Source organism: Megalops cyprinoides, chromosome 4 (genome assembly GCF_013368585.1).
Source record: "Megalops cyprinoides isolate fMegCyp1 chromosome 4, fMegCyp1.pri, whole genome shotgun sequence".
Lineage (NCBI taxonomy): Eukaryota > Metazoa > Chordata > Actinopteri > Elopiformes > Megalopidae > Megalops > Megalops cyprinoides.
The window spans coordinates 46,597,797-46,617,327 of NC_050586.1; the positions used below are offsets into that span (position 1 = coordinate 46,597,797).

At 44.5% G+C, this 19,531-nt stretch overlaps 1 protein-coding gene across 1 annotated transcript in view; it reads left to right on the forward strand.

Moving 5' to 3' along the window:
- Positions 1-338: 338 nt before the first annotated feature.
- Positions 339-19,531, forward strand: part of rictora (RPTOR independent companion of MTOR, complex 2 a) — a 45,316-nt gene continuing 26,123 nt past the window's right edge. Inside the window, exons 1-8 of the mRNA XM_036526340.1 lie at positions 339-400; positions 526-573; positions 7,506-7,603; positions 11,143-11,207; positions 12,961-13,092; positions 14,324-14,387; positions 17,566-17,692; positions 18,470-18,639. Of these exons, the coding sequence (XP_036382233.1) occupies positions 352-400; positions 526-573; positions 7,506-7,603; positions 11,143-11,207; positions 12,961-13,092; positions 14,324-14,387; positions 17,566-17,692; positions 18,470-18,639 (753 nt within the window). The 5' untranslated portion in view covers positions 339-351. The remainder of the gene's footprint in view (positions 401-525; positions 574-7,505; positions 7,604-11,142; positions 11,208-12,960; positions 13,093-14,323; positions 14,388-17,565; positions 17,693-18,469; positions 18,640-19,531) is intronic.

Sequence of the window (19,531 nt, forward strand, 5' to 3'; positions counted from 1 at the left end):
CATTATCTCGTTTTATGTATTATTGCAATAGCCTTAAAATTACCATTGAAGAAACAAGGCCAAGCAATGCATCGTTGTGAAATCTGGGAATTCATCACACTTGTGTCATCGAAAATAGGAGATGCCTTTATTCCGTACTTTTCAGTATATACTGCTATGAACAAAAGGGAACCGGTAGTTTTGAGGTTCCGCTTAGAATTTGTTCGGGCATGCAGCGCTACCTTCTGACGTCATCCGCCGCAAGTCGCTTCGGGCTTCGGCGAAGCGTGATACCTTTGAAGCTCCCTCCGCTCCTTTTTTCCTCTCGCGATAATCCCCGATGTTTCCGGTGTTGTGAATGTCCCTGGAAACATGGCGGTCAGCATCCGAGGCCGTCCGATCCGAAGTCTTCGGATGCGAGGTAAGGCAGAGACGCTCGTTTCGGTACCAGGGCCTCGCCTCCTTCGTGCCGACGAACCTTGAATCCTCTGGCGTACGATGATGTAGGTTTGTGTCCTGATCGTGCTGGTGTTCTCTGTCTGACAGGTCGGAATGACAGCGGGGAGGAAAACGTACCGCTCGATCTAACCAGAGGTAAGGAACAGACAGAAGGGAGAGGGCGATTGTTGGAAGGGGAGGGGGGGGGCGACTCTGTTTTTAAAAGCTACTGCTGTGATATTGTTCAGGGAAAGAAAAGGTACCGCACAGAAGCTACTATTTTGCATTTACATCAGTTTTATGTGAATGAAATTCATTTTAAAAATCACTAAGTCGTACGATGGCCCTATGTGGATAGTGATGTTTTGATTAGCTGCTGTGTTAGCTATCTGGCTAGCCTTCTCTTCTAGCCAGCTAATGTGTCTTTAATCATAGCCTCGATCGCTTGCCAGTTATTTAGTTAGGCTGGTGAATGCGTTCGCTTGGTAGTTTGCTTCTCAGTTGACATGACATACGTATACGTACTTCCAGTTATCCACACTAAGAGTATTTCCTATAGCTCCAGTGTTGAGTCCTGTCTAGAAGAGGTTATTTTTGCGAGATTGCCTTGCACCAAGGGCCAGGGTCTGCCCTGCTGGAGGTTTGTTCCAGCTAGGCAGCAGAGGTAGCCAGAGCCACTTTGGAGAACATGTCAGTGTCGCAGCAAATATAATTTTAATGTTTGTTAAATAACGTCGATGTCCGCAACGCTTAACAAGCTGGCTAGCTGCTAGTCATCAAATGCTGATAGCTTGGGAACGACGCCCTGACCACGCGAGGTCGGTGTTTTTGACGATCAAAAATGAATATAGCTGGCTTGCTATGTCTGCAATGGCTGACACAGCAACTAAAAACGCCCCCTCTCCTCGGATACCCCGTCCCCCATCTACAGGCGTAAACACAGACAGCGCCAGTGTGTTGATTGTAAACAAACGCATGTTTCACAGAGTCGCGATCAGTGTAGCTTGCTGTGGTTGATCACATCAGGATATGTTAAACAGTTAGCTGTCTGAACGGTAACCTAGCCACATCGTACTGCCGCAGTAATTGCAAAAACGACTTATCCAGTTTCTAGCCAACCGCTGCCGCCTCACAAATACAATTAACTTGCCTAATCAAACCGATCCTACGCCCCCCTTCAAACAGCCTGCAACCTTTTCGTGAGTTTTGGATTTTTTTCTGGCATCACGTGTGTCTATCGCCTGCTGTCTGCCACTAATGCGAGCGAATCATGTCAGGAACGCAGCAAATGTGAGTTTCCTGGAAGGTGTACAAACCTATACTGTGTGGGGATCTATACGATCTTGCAAAATGCTTTGAGGAGCATGTTTACTGTTGCTTCAGAGGAAAAGCGGTCGGTTGGCTGACTGCACTGCTATTAAGATGTTAAATTTGAACCGTTGCCTCATGTATTCCCCTCCTGTCATCCCGTCACTCAATGACTGGTGACTGCATATGTTGGTCTTTTCCATGTGCATTTTCTCTTGCTCTTGTGACTGTATAATATATGCCAGAGGCAGTGCAGTGAAGTCAGTGATTTTTTTTTGTTTTGCTACCAGTTTGATGTAACAACAGAACAGGTGACATCATAACACTGATGCAGTGTATTTTTAAGGACCTTCAAAAGTCGTCTTAAATTGAAGATAATTCGTTGCTTCTCGGACACAGCCTGGACATCTTTTTTTTCAAGCTGAGACTGGAAAATACAAGTAACTGTATAACATAGTAGGCTATTAACAGGAAAGAACAGCTTGGCACAGAGCAGACCTTTTTGTCTGTGGTGATGAAGTATTACAACTTCAGTAAGATGGAGTATGCAAAAGACATTGCTACAAGCTCATGACTAGAATGAACATTGTCAGTGTTCAGCACATGGCTAGTATACATGAGGGGAAAAGCTGTAGCCTTCTTTGTCAGGTAGAACATACACAGTAAGGCTGGTAAGCTGAGTGTTTTTATCTGAACCAGCTTTTCAGTTGTTTTAAGTACGAAATGCTCAACACCAGCACCGACACTTGAATGTTTACAAGCATAACTACTGGCGGTGCATAATATTTTTGCTATCTGGCATGCTGTTCAGAATTCATTCATTGGGTATTACTGTCTTTAACATTTTCTCTGTATCCTGAGATTAATTTAGGCCTTTTCTCTGGAATAATCATGTCTGGGTTCCTCCCACTTATGGCTTGGAGACATTCTGCAACCCAAATCCTCTGCTTTTGAGGATTGTCCCATGTGCAGGTCTGTGATAATTCAAGGGACAGGCTGTACCTGAGGTCCCTTCACTCAGTGTAATTTTGGATGATGCTCCTGCAACCATAGACCTGTCTTTTTGTCTTTTGACTGGATGTGATTGAAGACTGCTTGCTGCTTTTTAAAATGCTGGTACATGTCAGTTGCAATAATATTTAGAGAGGGATTCAGTGTTGTGTAGTGCTTTGTCCTTAGTTTTGAGTTTTGAGTAAACATTTAATGTAAAGAAAAATTAGGCCTACATTTGTTCAACTGTTACATGTCATCATATGTGTAGCATTTAAATTCATTACTGAAAGGCAAGGACAAAGCCACATAGTAGTTTAATTGAAACCCCCCCCCCTTTGGGTTCAGTTTAGCTTTCTCCCTGTGAGATGCACTCTGTGGACACATTTTAATGTAGTGACTCATTTCTGACCTACTTTGGGACATTGTTACCTCATTTAGTAAATGGGTCTCAAATACTGAAATAAATATATTTGTGCTGATAAAATGACTGTTGCCCTGCATAAATTATACCCTCCTGTGAGGAAGGTTAAGTAGCACATCTTTGGCCAAGTACAGTTCTCTGAATATAAAAGCCGCCCAATTGTGGAAATGGAACATTAAGGCATCAGTTTTGTCACATTGAACGAGCATTCTGTTAATTGATGGTGCTGATTTTTTTCGCTTCTTGTGGCACACTGCTGGCAGCTGGCTGGACAGCATCACAAGCACATCCTTTGGGCAGAAAGAAAGAGTGCTTAAGGTTTACAGAAGAAGAGGGTTACAGAAGAAGGTTGTGTTTAAAGTGGGCTCTTATAAAAACAATCACATCACTGTGATGGTTGCTGTGGCATATGCCCATAAGGAATTCTTACAGCTTTTTCTTTAAATATCCTTTATTTTATAAAATGACTGTACAATGAATCTGGTCAGATGTCTCAGAATTTTTGGGGTGTGTTTTATGTCTGTACTCGTATGAGGACTATTTTAATGGATGCACCACAGAGACGAGAGGGTGAGATAGTGAGTCAGATGGCCCGAGCAGCTTGCTCTCTCTCCTCCCTGACGGCCTGGTTTTCACAAGCGTGTGAATGAATGCACCGCGTGACAATAACAGCGGTAACAGCAGCAGCAGCAGTGACACCCTGGCAGCCTCCAGAGCACCCGTTAGACGCTGCACGGAATGGCACAGCTCCATCTGGGCTCTTTCGGGAGTTCCCCCAAATCCCCCATCTCAGAGACACACCAGGGGGACCTGCCTGTCCCTTGTTCTCACACTCCTCCTTTATCCCCAGTCACTGCAAGTCTTCCTCCTCTGCTGAAGTCTAACTCTTTCTGTTCAGTGGTTTCTGGAATTCTCTCTCTGACACCCTCCAAACCCCACTTCTCTCCTCTGCTGTTTGAGAACACATTCTTTTGCAGCTCAGTGCTGTATTAGTGAGAGGTGATGCTTTGTGGACAAACTTCGTATTTATCTACTAGTGATGCATTTCCACACTGCACATTGGCTATATATGTTCTTATATCCTAATGGTATTAACTTGAGAACTGTTGATGACTCTGGGGAGATGCAGCCATGATCATTATGAACAGTTGCAGTTTTAACATCAGATACTGACATTAAGGGATAGCTTGCTTGAATGATAGACATTTGCTTCAAAGTGTGTTGTGTCCATGGCTTGCTACTGATGCCAGTAAAACATCTCATCCTATCTCTGCCCCAAAGCCAGTTTTAAAGCTCTTTACCTGTCTAGTGAGGTAGATGCTTTGCTGAACACTTTTTATTTCTGGTAATGGCTTACACCAGCTGAGCAATGTGTCTTCTTTCTGCCTGGGGCTCAATCATATTCTTCATTACAGAGATAGTTAACAGTTAACATGGCTCTAGTCTGGTACCATTGGCCAAACAAATGACACAATTGGAAAAGCACCCAGAGCCAGAACTGCATTCAGCAGTGTCAAGTGCCTTGATTTTAAATGTTAGCATCTTTCCCCTCAACTATTCAAAACTGTGATAATTTTTTGATGTGAAGACATAAGAGGCCTCTAGAGAATAACGTCTGACCATGCGGTTGCTCTGTGCTTGTCAGCTCTCAGGGGTAAACTGCATGTATATAGTTGCATATATATATATATATATATATATATATATATATATTATAAAATATGTGTGTGTATATGTATGTATATGTATGTGTGTGTGTGTGTGTGTGTGTATGTATAAACTAAAATTAGGACATGACATCCTTAGGTATGTCTTCACTATGTGGATGTCTACATCTTTCTGGTTTTTAATGTAGTTAATTTAAAATTTGTCTGTCATCTCTCTTTGCCTCAGCAATGGTTTTTTGCATCCAGTCTGAGGAGGAATGGGCACCAATACTTTGGCTGAAGGGCATGTTCCTTCATCTGATTTGGTGGTATTGGAGATCCATGAAGAAATCACACATGTTCAGCTATCTCCACCAGCACATGTGATGTTGACTAGTGTCTCACTTGCAAGTAGGAATGCTTGTATTGATATCACCTCTCCAAGTAACAATATGATTAAAACAATGAGTGATACTTCCTCTGCTTGTCTCTGGCTGTTCAAGGGGTTTAGTCATGCCGGTGAAGCTTGAGTAGTGCAAATGGCAGTAGGAGGTCTGAGAGATTGGATGCCTTGTAGAGGCTTGTTCCGCAGGTAATTATGCTGCGTTTGTTTGTTCCCCTATTCGGATTAACATCTCTTTCCCTCACATGGCAAATGGAAGTACGCCCATCACATGTCAGTGGTGGAGTCTCATACAGTCCTGTTTGTCCCCATCCACCATGGTTCTATCATCTAAACCAGCAGCTTGACATCTGTCAATCTATTCTATCTATTGCCAATCCATAGTCGAGCCGTGAAAAAATAACTGCACGATAAATGGAACATTAGATTCACGAGGACTGCAGCTGACAGTATTGAGTACTTGTGGTCAGGATACTACACTTTCAGTCATAGCTTTGCTACCAGCATATCAGAGGGCAGAATATCTCTTTCACTATTACATTAATGTCAATGGAGTATGTGAAGAACTAACAGAGGTCAGATTTGTCCAGTTTTAATTTCAGTTGCTTTGCACCTCAGGGTTTGAGTCTTCGAAAAGGGCAGTTCATACCTTTGTGATTATTACGGTATTGAGCCAAAGGTTTGTGCCAGGAGGGTGATTTAGGAAGTTGTTAATGATGCACTCCACTCCAGTATTTGCATATGGTGTTTTGGACTATAAGGGGTATGATCAAATACCTTTTCCAGGCATTATAATCAAAAGTAATATTTACTGGCATCTGCCAGTACCAGCTGTCTGGCTACCTCTCCTCTGTCAAAGAGTATTCACACTTTAAAGGTGACAATTGTTCTTGTTCAAGACTCTCAAGCAGTGTAGGTGTTGGGTCGCTTGGCCTCTTAGTCCATCTAAGCTTTTGCAATTAGATCAGTCTGTTTAGAGAAACTGTTTTGGAGAAGCTAAAGTGAAAGAATACATCATTGTTAGACCCAGTATCCAAACCCTGCATCATCCTCAGGCTTGTAAACCCCAGTTTTTAGGAGATCTTGTATGCTGCAGTTGCTGAGTTATGTTATGCTGTGTGAGGGCTCTTACGCAGACAGAAAGGTACCAGGCTCTTCACTTCATGTGGCTTCACACCAGACAGCCCGTTTACCAAGATTTCAGACGGTGACTATGGAGACCGTCCACTGGCTGACATGTTAATTTAATGTTTTCAGGCATTTATCTGAGGTTACATACCAGGGAGTAGCATAATTGTTATGTCATACCCAGTAAAAATTTGTGAATGGGTGTGGCCTGCGTGGCAGTGACAAGTTAATTACATGAGACAAAGTTGAAAGACAAGGGCGTATGTTACGAATGTTTAAAAAGCCACTACACTTTCAGGATCCCGAGAAGGTAGGAAAGGGAGCTTGCCTGGTCAGGTCATTGATTTAGCTGTGCAGGGGAGGGGCTGTGGGAGGAGCTAGGGAGAGGGCAGCGGCCCCCTAGCAGTTTGACTTTTTCCTTTGACTGAGAGCCAGGGGTCTCCTCGCTCTCGCCCCGGCATGCCCGGGCCTGTCTCCATCCGCCAGAATGCTGGAATTCGGAGTGGAGCGTCTGAGCCGTTGGACAGACAAGGAGCGGAGAAGGACAGAGATACTCATCTGATTGGCTGACCTGAGTCTCCAAGTCAGAAGTGTAATATTATTTTGATGACGGAAAGCTCTGGCTCAGTTCTGAGGAGACATTGTGTCCAACCTTGGAATAAAGACATATTTGCTTTACCACTTGTTGCTTTCTGTTAATCAGCGGTTCTATAAGCTTTTGTGCTGTCAGATGAGCTGTACCAAATCTGCTGCATTATATAAGAAAATGATATTGAGAAAGGGTCACCCAGCACCCGAAAAGTACTGTTTTTAATTGGGAGATGAAGTGAAGGATGAAATGGTGAAGATGGGTAAATCAGATGTCCCTGTGTCAGTCTGGTGCAGATGCTTCTGTGTCACAGTATGAGGGGGCAGTGCTGTGGTGTAATTAGCTGCCGTGACCCGGGTGGCCTGGTCCTAGGAGCCCCCTGTCATGAGATTAGCTAGCCAAGCGCGTGGAAGGCAGGCAGGACCGGGACATTGGCGTTAACTGCACAGCACCTACATTTCACTTTCCCCTTATCTCCTTCCTGTGCAGATGCAAATCCAAGGGGATTAACTGTCCTCGACTGAGTGGAAATTCTTTAAAGCTTATGACTGTTTAATTCCCCCCCCCCTCCACCCCCCTCCCCCCTTTTGTTTCCCACAGAGCCTTCCAACAACCTGCGCGAAATCCTGCAGAATGTTGCCAAGCCGCAGGGAGTCACCAACATGCGGAAACTGGGCCATCTGAACAACTTCATAAAGGTATTTCCGCCTAATGACAGTGATTACTGCCGTCATTGGCAAGGAGATTGTTGTAACCATGCAGCGGCCGCGTAATTACAGCTGTTCAGATAATAACGATTGCCCGCGGCAAATTAAGCAGGCGCAAGCGGTGAGCGTCTCGGGGTCTTGAGTTCTCTGGAATTATGGAGCAGCTATGAGACTTGAATGCCTGACCCTCTTTTTTGCATCCAGAGGGCTCTTAAAAAATTAGGAACCAAATGATGCGCCCCTGTAATGGAGTGCCTCAGCCTGCTTGAGAATGCAACATGTGAGTTGTGGCATTTTTTAAAATTTTTTTTTTATTTGAAGCCACAAATGGCCGCTTCATGAGGTGTTCAGGATCTGACCCAACATGACAAAGATCTCTGTTTCAAATGTGACTGGTGAAGATTTTCCAAATTTGCACTGATTAGTGTGATATGTGCAAAAACTCTCATCCTCCAGAGTAAATCTTGTACGCTTTTACAACCTTGTGTGTTTTGTATGAATGTATGGTATATGGACCGCAGAGTGACGGCCCCTTTCAAATTATGCACCCACATTCTCTTACAGCAGCTCCTTCTGCGGTACGGGGGTTTGGTTACTTTAATTAAACTAGCTATGGAAGCTATGACACTCCATGAAGTTGTGAAGAGATGGAGGCCCACTCTTAGGGACTTTAAGGAGAAGAAAACTTGGGTAGAAAATTGCAGGCTTCAGGTGAGGGTGGTACTGCTTCTTACATATGTCAATTTACATTTTACACCGCTAATGTGGCAGGAGAACATGACAGCCAATATGACTCATTAAAAGTCCTGAGAAAGAAGTGGCTATGCAAACTTTGTTGTTGTGAATAGCAAATAGCTGTACTGCTGAAACTGGAAAGACTTCTCAGGATGGACCATACCATGCTGAAGAGTGTTTTTTCATTGGTACACAACAGTGTGCGACATGTTTTTACTTCCCCTGTGGAGACAAAAAACAAATATTTGGAGTCACTCATCAATAATTTCTACCCTTGGGGGCACGAACATGAGCTAAACAAAGTTGCACTGTCTCATGTTTGAGGTGAGTATTTTTTTGCCCGTTTTCTTTTGTGGTGACATTTTTAGGAAATACCGCTGCGGGCAGACATCCACATCTCTAGCTCTCTAGTTTCTCCCTACCTTTGTCTGCATGATGAGGTGTAACTCACCGTGTTGTTCTCATTGTTCCAACACACGGTGCAAAAGTAAGAGGATCTCGCTCGTCTGGATCCTGTGTAATGGCGTTATTCAACGGTATGTGTCTCCCCTCTGGTTCCCACCGCCATGCAAGCACGTCCTTGCTAGTGCATGCAAAGACCCATTTGTGGCTCAGAACTGAAGAAGGGGAACTCCATCAAGAACAGCAGGAGATTCCACAAGGTGGCACAGTTCAGGTGAAGAGGAAAACACGATGTAAAAGAATGGGTTTACTTGACCTGGCTTTTTCTTTCCCATTGCATGGCAGACCCTACCCGTCCACTGTCTGGAGGACTCTACTTTTGCAGCTGCCTTTGTGTTTCAGCCCTTTTGTATTTGGCTAAAATGTGTTCAAACAAACAGCAATTTCCGATGTGGTCCTGCAGGCATGTCTTTAACTGCCACCACCTTAATACACTGCCGATAATTCATTTTTCAGCAGTGCCAGACTGCTCAAGGCCTACTGCACTGCCCCATGCGGTCATGTTCGTGCACCACAGGAATTTACCATAATGACTAGCTACTTCATGCACAATGTTAAAACCAACAGCCGTCAAGGGAAATGGTGACAGCTAATGGGACATAGTGATACTGGATACTGGATTGTATATGAGTAACAGTATATCTGGTGCTTATCCCAACAGCGTAGCATCGCTGGTTGAGGTGATTTGTTTCGAGTAGATTCTGTCTATATTGCCAGCTGAAGTGAAATTTGTTCAGAAATAGGAAAATACCCTCTAACTGCTGCTGGCTTCATCGCAACTGGCCAGCTGTGGCTTTCACTGAAATCCACTTTACTAGTGAAGTCTCCTTTACAGGGGTGTGAATGTACATGCACTTCTGTTGCGAGATCATTATCAGCTAAACCCAGCAACACATACGGCTGTCTCACACTGCTAAACCCAGCAGCACTCACTGCTGTCTCAATCTGCTATACCCAACAGCACACACTGCTGTCCTCTACTGTGATAAACCCAACAGCACACGCTGCTGTCTTACATTGCTAGAACCACTGCTAATATCATTTCAAACCTACAGTTCACTCAGTGGCTCTCCACTTGGACCCTTACTGAGAGAGAGAGGGAGGGAGGATACAAGGGTATTTTTATATATTGCATATAGTGGAGCTAGGTGTGAGGTGTGTTTGCACCCCATTCCTTGTCCCGGTGCAGAGCGGGAGGCTTATTGACTGTTATGGAGAGGGACCGGGACAGGACTTGAGCTGCATCTCCTTTTAAGGGTCCGAGGCCAGAGGAAGGTGACATAATCTCTAGAGGAGTGTCACATGCCCCCACCTCCTTGGCTGTCTGCGTTCTGACATTACTGCTGCTGATTCATACCCCGAGACACGCTCCCAGCCAGCACTGGGGGGGGGGGGGGGGGGGGGGGGGGTAGGCAGTGACATCATCAAAGGCCTACATCTCAACCAAAAACAAGCTGTTGCAGAGCTGCCCGTCAGAACGAGCGGCACACAGCCATCAGTTAACCCCCATGTTCCGATTAGCATGAGACCAGTGGTGCAGGCCTTGTTGTTAAAAAGTTGATCTGTTGTCCTCCATGTAACATAACTTTCCCTGAGGTTAGGCAGAGATGGCACAGACAGTAAATGTTCTCAGTTGTTAGATGCTGTTGTTTTTTCACCTCTCTCTCTGGACCCCCCCCCCCCCCCCCCTGTAAATTTGAATCCGTTGTTTACTGGGCTATCTTTATCGACATTACATATGTCTGTATGTAAGTGGGTGAGTGGGAGGGCCCATGCCTCTTTATGTTTATGTGTGTGAAGAATTTGTTTAGTTTGTGTGTGCAGAAGAGAGGGAGACTGAGAGAGAGACAGGGGGAGAGAGTACGGCTGCGTTTGTGGGTAATGATGTGAGTCCTTTTGCCAGCAGCAGCCTTGGGCAGCTAGATGTCAACAAGTGCGCTGTGTCCATCCTTGGCAGGAGGCAACAGCAGACGTGGTCACAGAGAGAAAAGCAGGATGTGAGGGTATTCTGTCTCCCAAAGCACGGTCTCGAAATGTGAGGGCCCCCCACCCTACCTCATTCTGAGTGATGAAATGCACTCTGATTGCCTCCAACTGTAATTCATGCACATTTTGGGCCTTTGGTCTTGCTCTGGTGGAAATGTATTGATGTTAGGGTGCCGGTGGTATGAACTCACAAACATTTGGAAATATCCTCGTCTGCGCTTTTGAAATGAAAGCAAGCCCTTCTCCCCCACTCACTCTCTCGGTCTGTCTTTCTCTCTGTCTCTCCCACCCTCTGTCTTTCTTTCTCTCTCTCACTGTCTCTCTCTCTCCCCCTGTCTTTCCTTCAGCTTCTTTGCAGCATTGGTCACTGTGAAGAGAAGTTTGGGTTTACATATGAAGAAATCATTATCTGGTAAGTGTTGTCATTGGCACATGTCTAAAGTGGACTGAGATGGCCAAGTTAACATGTAAGCACAGCCTAGCTGACAGTCTGCTGTGGGGATTAGCCACTGAAGTATCTGATACTTTAGGATCATTCCCCAGGAGACCTACTGTTGCATCAAAGAAACATTTGAAGTCCCGGTAGCAACTGCATCTTCCTAGACATGACCTCTGACCTCCCCACGGAGGTCTGTTGACTAAAACATTGTTTTTTTAATGTGATGGGCGGGAAAGAATCTCAAAAATGGGTATTTACATTACATTATTGTCAATTAGCAGATGCTCTTATCCAGAGCAACTTACATAGGTTACAATTTTTACAAGTTATTCATTTATACATTTCAAAAGGCATTTGACAAAGTTCTGCACGAGAGACTCATATTGAAAATGACATCAGCGGGAATTACAGGAGCCATCACCGAGTGGGTTCGAAGTTGGCTGTCTAATAGAAAGCAGACTGTAACTGTGGGAGGAATTGTATCAGAGCAGGGTCCTGTACGAAGTGGAGTAACGCAGGGATCGGTGTTGGGGCTTTTGCTATTTCTTATATACATAAATGATCTTGATGCAGAGGTTAGAAGTAAAATAGTAAAATTTGCGGATGACACAAAACTAGGGGGTCTAGCCAACAGTATAGAATCAACTAAGGTAATACAGGAAGACCTAAACAGCATCCAAAAGTGGGCAGATACCTGGCAGATGACTTTCAGTTCAGATAAATGTAAAATCTTGCATGTAGGAAATAAGAACCTTAGACAAGACTACTTCATGGGTGGAAAAAAACTAGAATGTGCTCAATTTGAAAAGGACTTGAGAGTAATGGTTGACCCAAGCTTAACAGGATCTAGGCAGTGTGCTGTAGCAGTAAAAAAGGCCAACAGGATGCTGGGATATATAGCCAAAAGTATTGAGTATAAATCTAAAGAGGCTATATTGAAATTATACAATGCCTTAGTCAGACCGCACCTGGAATACTGTGTGCAGTTCTGGGCACCGCACTATAAAAAAGATACCGAAGCTCTAGAAAAGGTTCAAAGAAGGGCAACTAAATTAGTTCCTGGCATGAAATATAAATGCTATGAGGAAAGACTCAAGTTACTTAACCTATTTAGACTAAGCGAGAGGAGGCTTCGGAGTGATTTAATTGAGGTATTTAAATTTATAAAAGGAATCAATAAGGTTAACTATAATAGATTCTTTAGGGTGAGTTCAGTCTGTAAAACAAGAGGACATAAATGGAAACTAGTTAAGAGTAAGTTCCGCACTGATATAAGGAAATATTATTTTACACAAGGAGTTATCAATACATGGAATAGGTTGCCAGGTCATGTAGTTGAGGCAGAGACACTTGCTGTGTTCAAGTCTAGACTTGATGCAGTTTTGGATACTCTTTAATTAAGAAATGGCGAGCATAGTTGGGCTGAATGGCCTGTTCTCGTCATCATATGTTCTTATGTTCTTACAGCTGGATATTTAACAGTGCAATTCTGGATTAACTACTTAGTGGCCCTAGGAGGGATTTGAACCAGCAACCTTTTGGTTACAAGCCCTTCTCCTTACCACTGTGATACACTGCCATGTTGTGCATTCACTTTTCCTTTCATATTCATACTCACATACCTCACATTCTTAATGGGCATGAGCTGACACTTCAGGGCACCTTGTTTACAGCTTGTGTGTGAAGTCAGTGAGTCACGCGATCATCTCCCTCTCTCTGCCCTCAGCCTGCGGTTAGCGCTGCTCAACGAGGCGAAGGAGGTGCGTGCAGCCGGCTTGCGGGCGCTCCGCTACCTGATCCGAGATAGCACTATTCTCCAGAAGGTGCTCCAGCTCCAGGTGGACTACCTGATCGCAAGGTGAGGGCCCGACTGCTGCCCAAGAGGAAACTGAAGGATCCTCAGTGGCGTTACTTGGCCAAGCATTAAAGTGCATTAACTGGTTTCAGTCAATACAGACACCTCATATGGGTATACCTCTCCTGTGATGCTGCGATTTCAATGCCAAAAGTGCAGTTAGCAGTGGTTAGGGTCTGTGGAAGGTCACAAGTTGAAATCCACAGCAAGGCACAGCCGATTCACCCCCTGAGGAGACTGACAGGGGTACTGAATCCGTGTGATGTCAAAAGTTGTTGTAAATTGGAAGCTATCATGAGTAACCATATTGATTTAGAAGAGTTAAAGCATCAGTAGAAATTACTGGTGTTTGCATGTGTGTTTACCTGGAGGATGGAGGGACATATTTAAACCCTGCACCATGCATACAGCGGTGACCTCTTGTGTTGATGTCTGTTGTGTTTCTGCTGTAAATGACTGATAGCTGCCACCTGTCAATCCAGAGCATGCCTGAAGCATTGTACACTGTAATCATAAATGGGCTCAATAAAAAATAAAAAATGACTAAAACAGTAAATGCCATAAACAGTTGTAATAACAATAGTGTAATTGCAGTATAAGAGAAGGGTCATACAAAATTATAGGAATTAGTGTGATAACAGCACTGTTAAGTTTTCATTAGAAGGAGTTCACTTTAACAAGTAAACAACCCTCCCCCACAGACACGCACATACACTTTAACATTGTGTTGATTGGGCCAGCAGCCAAGTGTGTGTTTGGGTGGGCGGGGGGTCTTGGTGATGAGGGTATGACGCTAACAGGAAGCGAAGAACAGATCAGCTTTCATTACAGTCAGCAGCCATCCAAGGGCGAGAGCGTGTGTGTATGTGCGCGAGTCAGACTGTGAGAAGAACAGATCGTCCCCGGTTAACATCAGCAGAGGAGAGTGCAGTGCAGGGAGGTGGGGGGGGTGTTGTTTAACTCAGAGGCGCTGTAATACAAAAGGCTCCCCACAGAGAGCGCAGTTCCTGCAGACTGCACACTATCCATGCTGCTCCAGTCACAGCGAGTCTGCAGCCAGACCAGGCTTTGCAGCCAGTACCTTTGCAACTCACATTCATGATTGGGATGGGCAGAGCAGGGGCAGGTAGCCACAGTCACAGCCGAAGCCCTGACCTTCATCCACTCAGCAGATCCTAAAGGTCGGCTGCAGTGATACCGTGTGACCTCTGACCCTGTGTTCCCATGTCTGCAGGTGCATTGACATCCAGCAGAGTAACGAGGTGGAGCGAACGCAGGCACTGAGACTGGTGCGAAAGGTGAGAGATACCTGCCCTGCACACACACGTACATATAGACACACAAAAACACATACATAAATGCACACACACACATACAGCCACAACAAACATACACACATACACACACACACAGAGCACACACAAACACATATACACGCACATGCACACACATAACACACACATACATATACGTGCACATAAGCACACACACACATGCATGCATATATACACACGCAAACACACAACGCACACATACGTATGCACACACATACATTTACATGCGTACGCACACACACAGACACATGCATACATGCACGCATGGGGGGGTTATCTGTAAGCATCGCCTCTGTTCGTCAGTTACAGGTGGTTTAACAGCAAACTACACTCACAGTGGTTCTCTCCTCTGTTCGGCATTAGTGTCTCTCTCAAGCTCTAGCACACAGCTGTTGCACGTGGGCTAGCTGAGTGGGCCTACCAGTTCACCCAAATCCATGTGATTTTTGTTTGTGAACATTATCTTCTCACCTGTAAGAAACTGAATATTTATAGCTTCCTCTGTTGTTTACTGTAAACGCTTCCCTGAGTCCTCTTGAAGTGTAGCTCTCACATATTTGCATGCATCATTGGAGGCCAAAAGAAACATGCACTTTTTTGACATTAGGTTGTAACCTTTATACTTGGCATAATGGATCTTGATTCAGAATTCATCAGCTCAAGTTCAGCAGCAGTGATGTGCTCTGTGCTCACTCTGGTCACAAGGTCTGATCTAATAGCCTGATTTTTCTGTTCAGGTGCTTCAGTCTTCTGTTTCTGTGTGTGGGTGTGCGTGCGCATGTGCATGCTGTCAGGAGAGTACCAGGCATTTTATGGTTCTGGGTTTGTGGTTCCCTTCATTACTCAGGACCAGACTAAGGGCATATAAGATAAGTCAACAAATACACACACATAGCAGGCAAGAGGGCGAATGGCCTACCACCATAAATACCCCTAAATCAGTGACCTCAGGTCACATACCTACTTAAATTAAGCAGCCATTGCTTTAAGAATTGCAAGAAGTTACCTAGAACCCAATCAGATACTTTAAAATCTCAAACTAATGATTGCCGGTTTGGATTTGATTTTGCCAGATAAAAGCGGAAGTAGGGCGTGGAATGCCTTCTTTGTGTATTGGTAAGCATTAATCTGCCCCTCAGATGTAGAATCCTTGGCTAAACGGTGGCCGCATGTCATGTTTGGTTTAATCTGAAAGAGGTTCAGGTACCAAATACGTCTAATATAATAATGAACGCTGCGTTTTCAGCCAATTTTAAAGCTACTTCTCAAAAATAACATCCAAATAGGCCACAACTGCAGAGGGTTGCCTTCTCCCCCTTCTCCCCTTCCTGAGCACAATCAGTGTGTGTGTGTGTGTGTGTGTGTGTGTGTGTGTTTCTTTGTGTGTATCTACATGTTTTGATCACTTGCCCTTTTATACCCCACAGTTAATTGTACCCTCATGTCATGGGTAAAATGTTGGAAAACCCAATGCCGTGTGATAACATGTATTCCTCAATATTGCAGCCAAACCACCATTTTACCAGTTCCTCTCTGCCAACTCTCTCCTCTCAACCCATGCCTATTAATCTTTGGTGTTATTGTGATGTTCATGAAGAGCTGAATGCAAAAATGATAATCTCAAAAATATATCTGGTATTTCGAGATGTTTGGATCTACAGCACTAGATTAAGTCCTGAAGAAACTTCCAGGCACTCCCCCACCATAAAAGTAATTATGCGTGGGTCAGGGAGGTGGAGAGAGCTTCTTCTTAAGTCAGGCCTAGAACAGGCCTCTTGGCTCAGTTTTGCCGCTGAGTTTTGCCAGCTCAGTTTTTGCTTACGTTCAGCCTTATGCTCAGATAGACGCTCAGTCATCTGTTCAGTCATCCAGTCCGTGGCTCAGTTCCTCCTGCAACTTTGCGGATTTTTCCTTTTGAAGTTTTGCTGCTATCATGAGTGGTTCCTTTGTTCTTCCTTGGGAGAGGTAAACAATTGGCTCGAGTAATTTTCTTTTCACACATTCATTCATCCATTCCGTGATCCATCTATGTTCTTGTTTTGTCAATGTCTTTATTTAATTTAATGTCTGTTAAGGTAGTGGACCAGGTCTGTAGCCCATACTCAGAATTTTGTCTTTGTCTAAGTGCAACTTCTCAATAAACCTTTTTAATTTATTCCAGTTGTGTTTGTATAATTCTGACAAAGGTTGATCCCCCAGACTGCTCATTTCCTATCAACAAATTCGGCGATTTAATTGATAATCAATATCTTTAATAATAATTGTTAAATTAAATCAATTCTTTTAATTATTTTACATGTAGGTTAAGTGAGTTTTAGTAATTGGCGTCATTTGTGTTCGGTATTCAGAGTGCCGGATGATAAACAAGGACGTTAATTTCTAAGACCGCTAGGTTCAGACCATTTAATTTTTATTTAATTCTCACTTCCCCGACAATGTGTATGCGTGTGTGTTCATGTGTGCTCTTGACAGAAACACAGATCTGTTGTGGTTTGCACTGCTTGCATACCCGTCTGCGTGCGGCATGGGTTGCGCTGTTTCTGAGTGTCCTCTCTGGCTGGACTTCCTGTTTCGAAGGAGGTTGTTTTGATACAGCCCGGCTGAGGAGACACAACTGTACCAAACACGTAGGAGTACTTAAAAAAGAAGACAACATCACAACCAAGGCTTATTATTCTTATACTTAGCTTTATCTTCTCAACTTTAAATCTCAAAGCTGAGAAAATCTCAAATTAAAGATGTTTGTGACTTTTGTTCTTTGGTGGTTTATTATGAAACCATTTTTCGAGCATGCATGATTATTAAAGATGATTAGTGATAATGTCAGTCATTTTAAGAGGTATATTCATGAGATAAACAAGCGTAAATCCTAAATTAAGGACAAAAACTCCCAGAAAACTGGGAGTCAACACAAGAAAAATATAGAGATCCTTTAATAGAACTCATTTTTACATTCTTTTTGTAGCATGTGTCTCATGATTTTTTTTGCTCTGTGTGTGTGTGTGCGCGCGGGCACGCGCAGAGTACAAGGGATATTGAGCATTTGCAAAAATTAAATCTGCTAAGCCAGTAATTAATGTAACTCATTCTGTTCCATTTTCTCAAACATTGTATTTTTTGCTCTCTCTACTGCCCCCTGCAGATGATCACTGTGAATGCCTTGCTGTTCCCCAGCTCCATCACCAACTCCCTTATTGCTGTGGGCAACGATGGTCTCCAGGAGCGTGACCGCATGGTTCGCGCGTGCATTGCTATCATCTGTGAGCTGGGTGAGTCATTAACATGTGGAAATGCTGTACATTTCACCCAGAGTCCTTCCATACTTTACATTTTTTCGAGAGGCCTTTCATAGCTTTTCTGAGAAGAGAGGCACCAATTGGGAATTCCTCTACAACTTATTATTATACCTGTGCAGATGTGGGCAGCAATGTAGCATAATGGTTAAGGAGCAGGACTTGTGACCAAAAGGTTGCTGGTTTGATTCCCCGCTGGGGCAGTGCTGTCGTACCCTTGGGCAAGGTACTTAACCCACAGTTGCCTCAGTAAATATCCAACTGTGTAAATGGATAAGATTGTTAAAAGCTGTAACTGATGTAAGTCGCTCTGGATAAGAGCGTCTGGTAAATGCCAGTAATGTAATGTAACGTAATGCAAGAATAACAATATTTCACTGTTGTATGGATGGTGAAACATTTGAGTGTTGTGGCTTTGTCTCTGTAGCATTGCATTACATATGCTTAGCAGGAGCTCTTACCCAGATTGACTTGCCAGTTTAAAATTTTGACCTGTTTAAGAGCAGGACAGCCATTGTTTCTGATTGAAGTAATTTACCATTGATGGGAGTCTATCTCCTTTGGCACTGGCACTGTATTCTTTGCCTATATACTCTTTGCTATTTGCGTTTTTTGTTTTTTACATTCAGTGAAGAAATTGTTACAAGTCTCAATTATGTCAAAAGTAGAGATCAGTACAGTGATACTTAATCAGTGAAGACATGGAGATGGGTGTGCCAAGCAATCAGTTTTTTAACTCCTGCTTCCACACAGCCTTGAAGAACCCGGAGGTGGTGGCCCAGAGAGGCGGCCTCAGCACCATCCTGAAGAATGTCATTGACTGCCAGCTGAGCCGCATCAACGAGGCTCTGATCACTACCATCCTGCACCTCCTCAACCATCCGCGCACCCGGCAGTATGTGCGCTCCGATGTGGAGCTCGAGGTAACGCACCCCTCTCAGCCCCCTCCACCCCCCCCCTCACTGACCCCCTCCCCCACCCCTCACTGACCCCACCACACCCCCCCACCCCTCACTGACCCCTCCACACCCCCCCCCCCCCACCCCTCACCAACACCCCCACCCCTCACTGACCCCACCTGCCCCCTCAGGGACCCTTCCACAGGGTTGCAGGCCCTCAGTCAATATCTTATGTTTTATGTTCTGTTGGTTTTATTTATTGGTATTATTAGTATTGTATGTTCTCATTTCACTGTCTTGTTCCTGTGTCTCTGTGGATCCCATTTGGTAAGGAGTGTATGCTTCCCTCAGCCTCTTCTTAGCTCTCTTATTGCTGTATCCTTATGCTGTTTGGCTGTTGGCATCTTATCCTTCTCTGAGTCCTGCTTAATCACCAGCCAGCCCTCCACTGTCCTCCTTGGTCCCCTGTTACGTATCTCTTTGGGACAGGGGGGCGGGGCTGGTGGCTGGGGACGCTGCATCCCCTGAGTGGTCCTCTTGCATGGGTATCCCCACACTTTCCCATGGAGATTATGTGGATTACTTACACAGCCGCCCCCCCCCCCCCCCCCCCGCCAATGACCCCTCCCCCCCCCTACCCCGAGCACGCTTCCTGTGTGTAAAGTGATACCCGTTTTCGACAGGGAGAGTCATCACCCTCAAACAAGTTTCAGTTCATGACAGGGCCGTCCTGATAATCAGAGAGAGAAAAGGAAATAAAGGAAGAAAAATTTAGTGCAATTTAGTGCATGTTTCGTGCCTCACAGTCAAGTCTCCTCACATTACAAAAGTCAGGGGTAGTGTTGACCATCTCACAGTTAATACCTTTGACCCCAACTGTACGTGCAGTGTGCATAAAGAGAGATTCAAATACAGA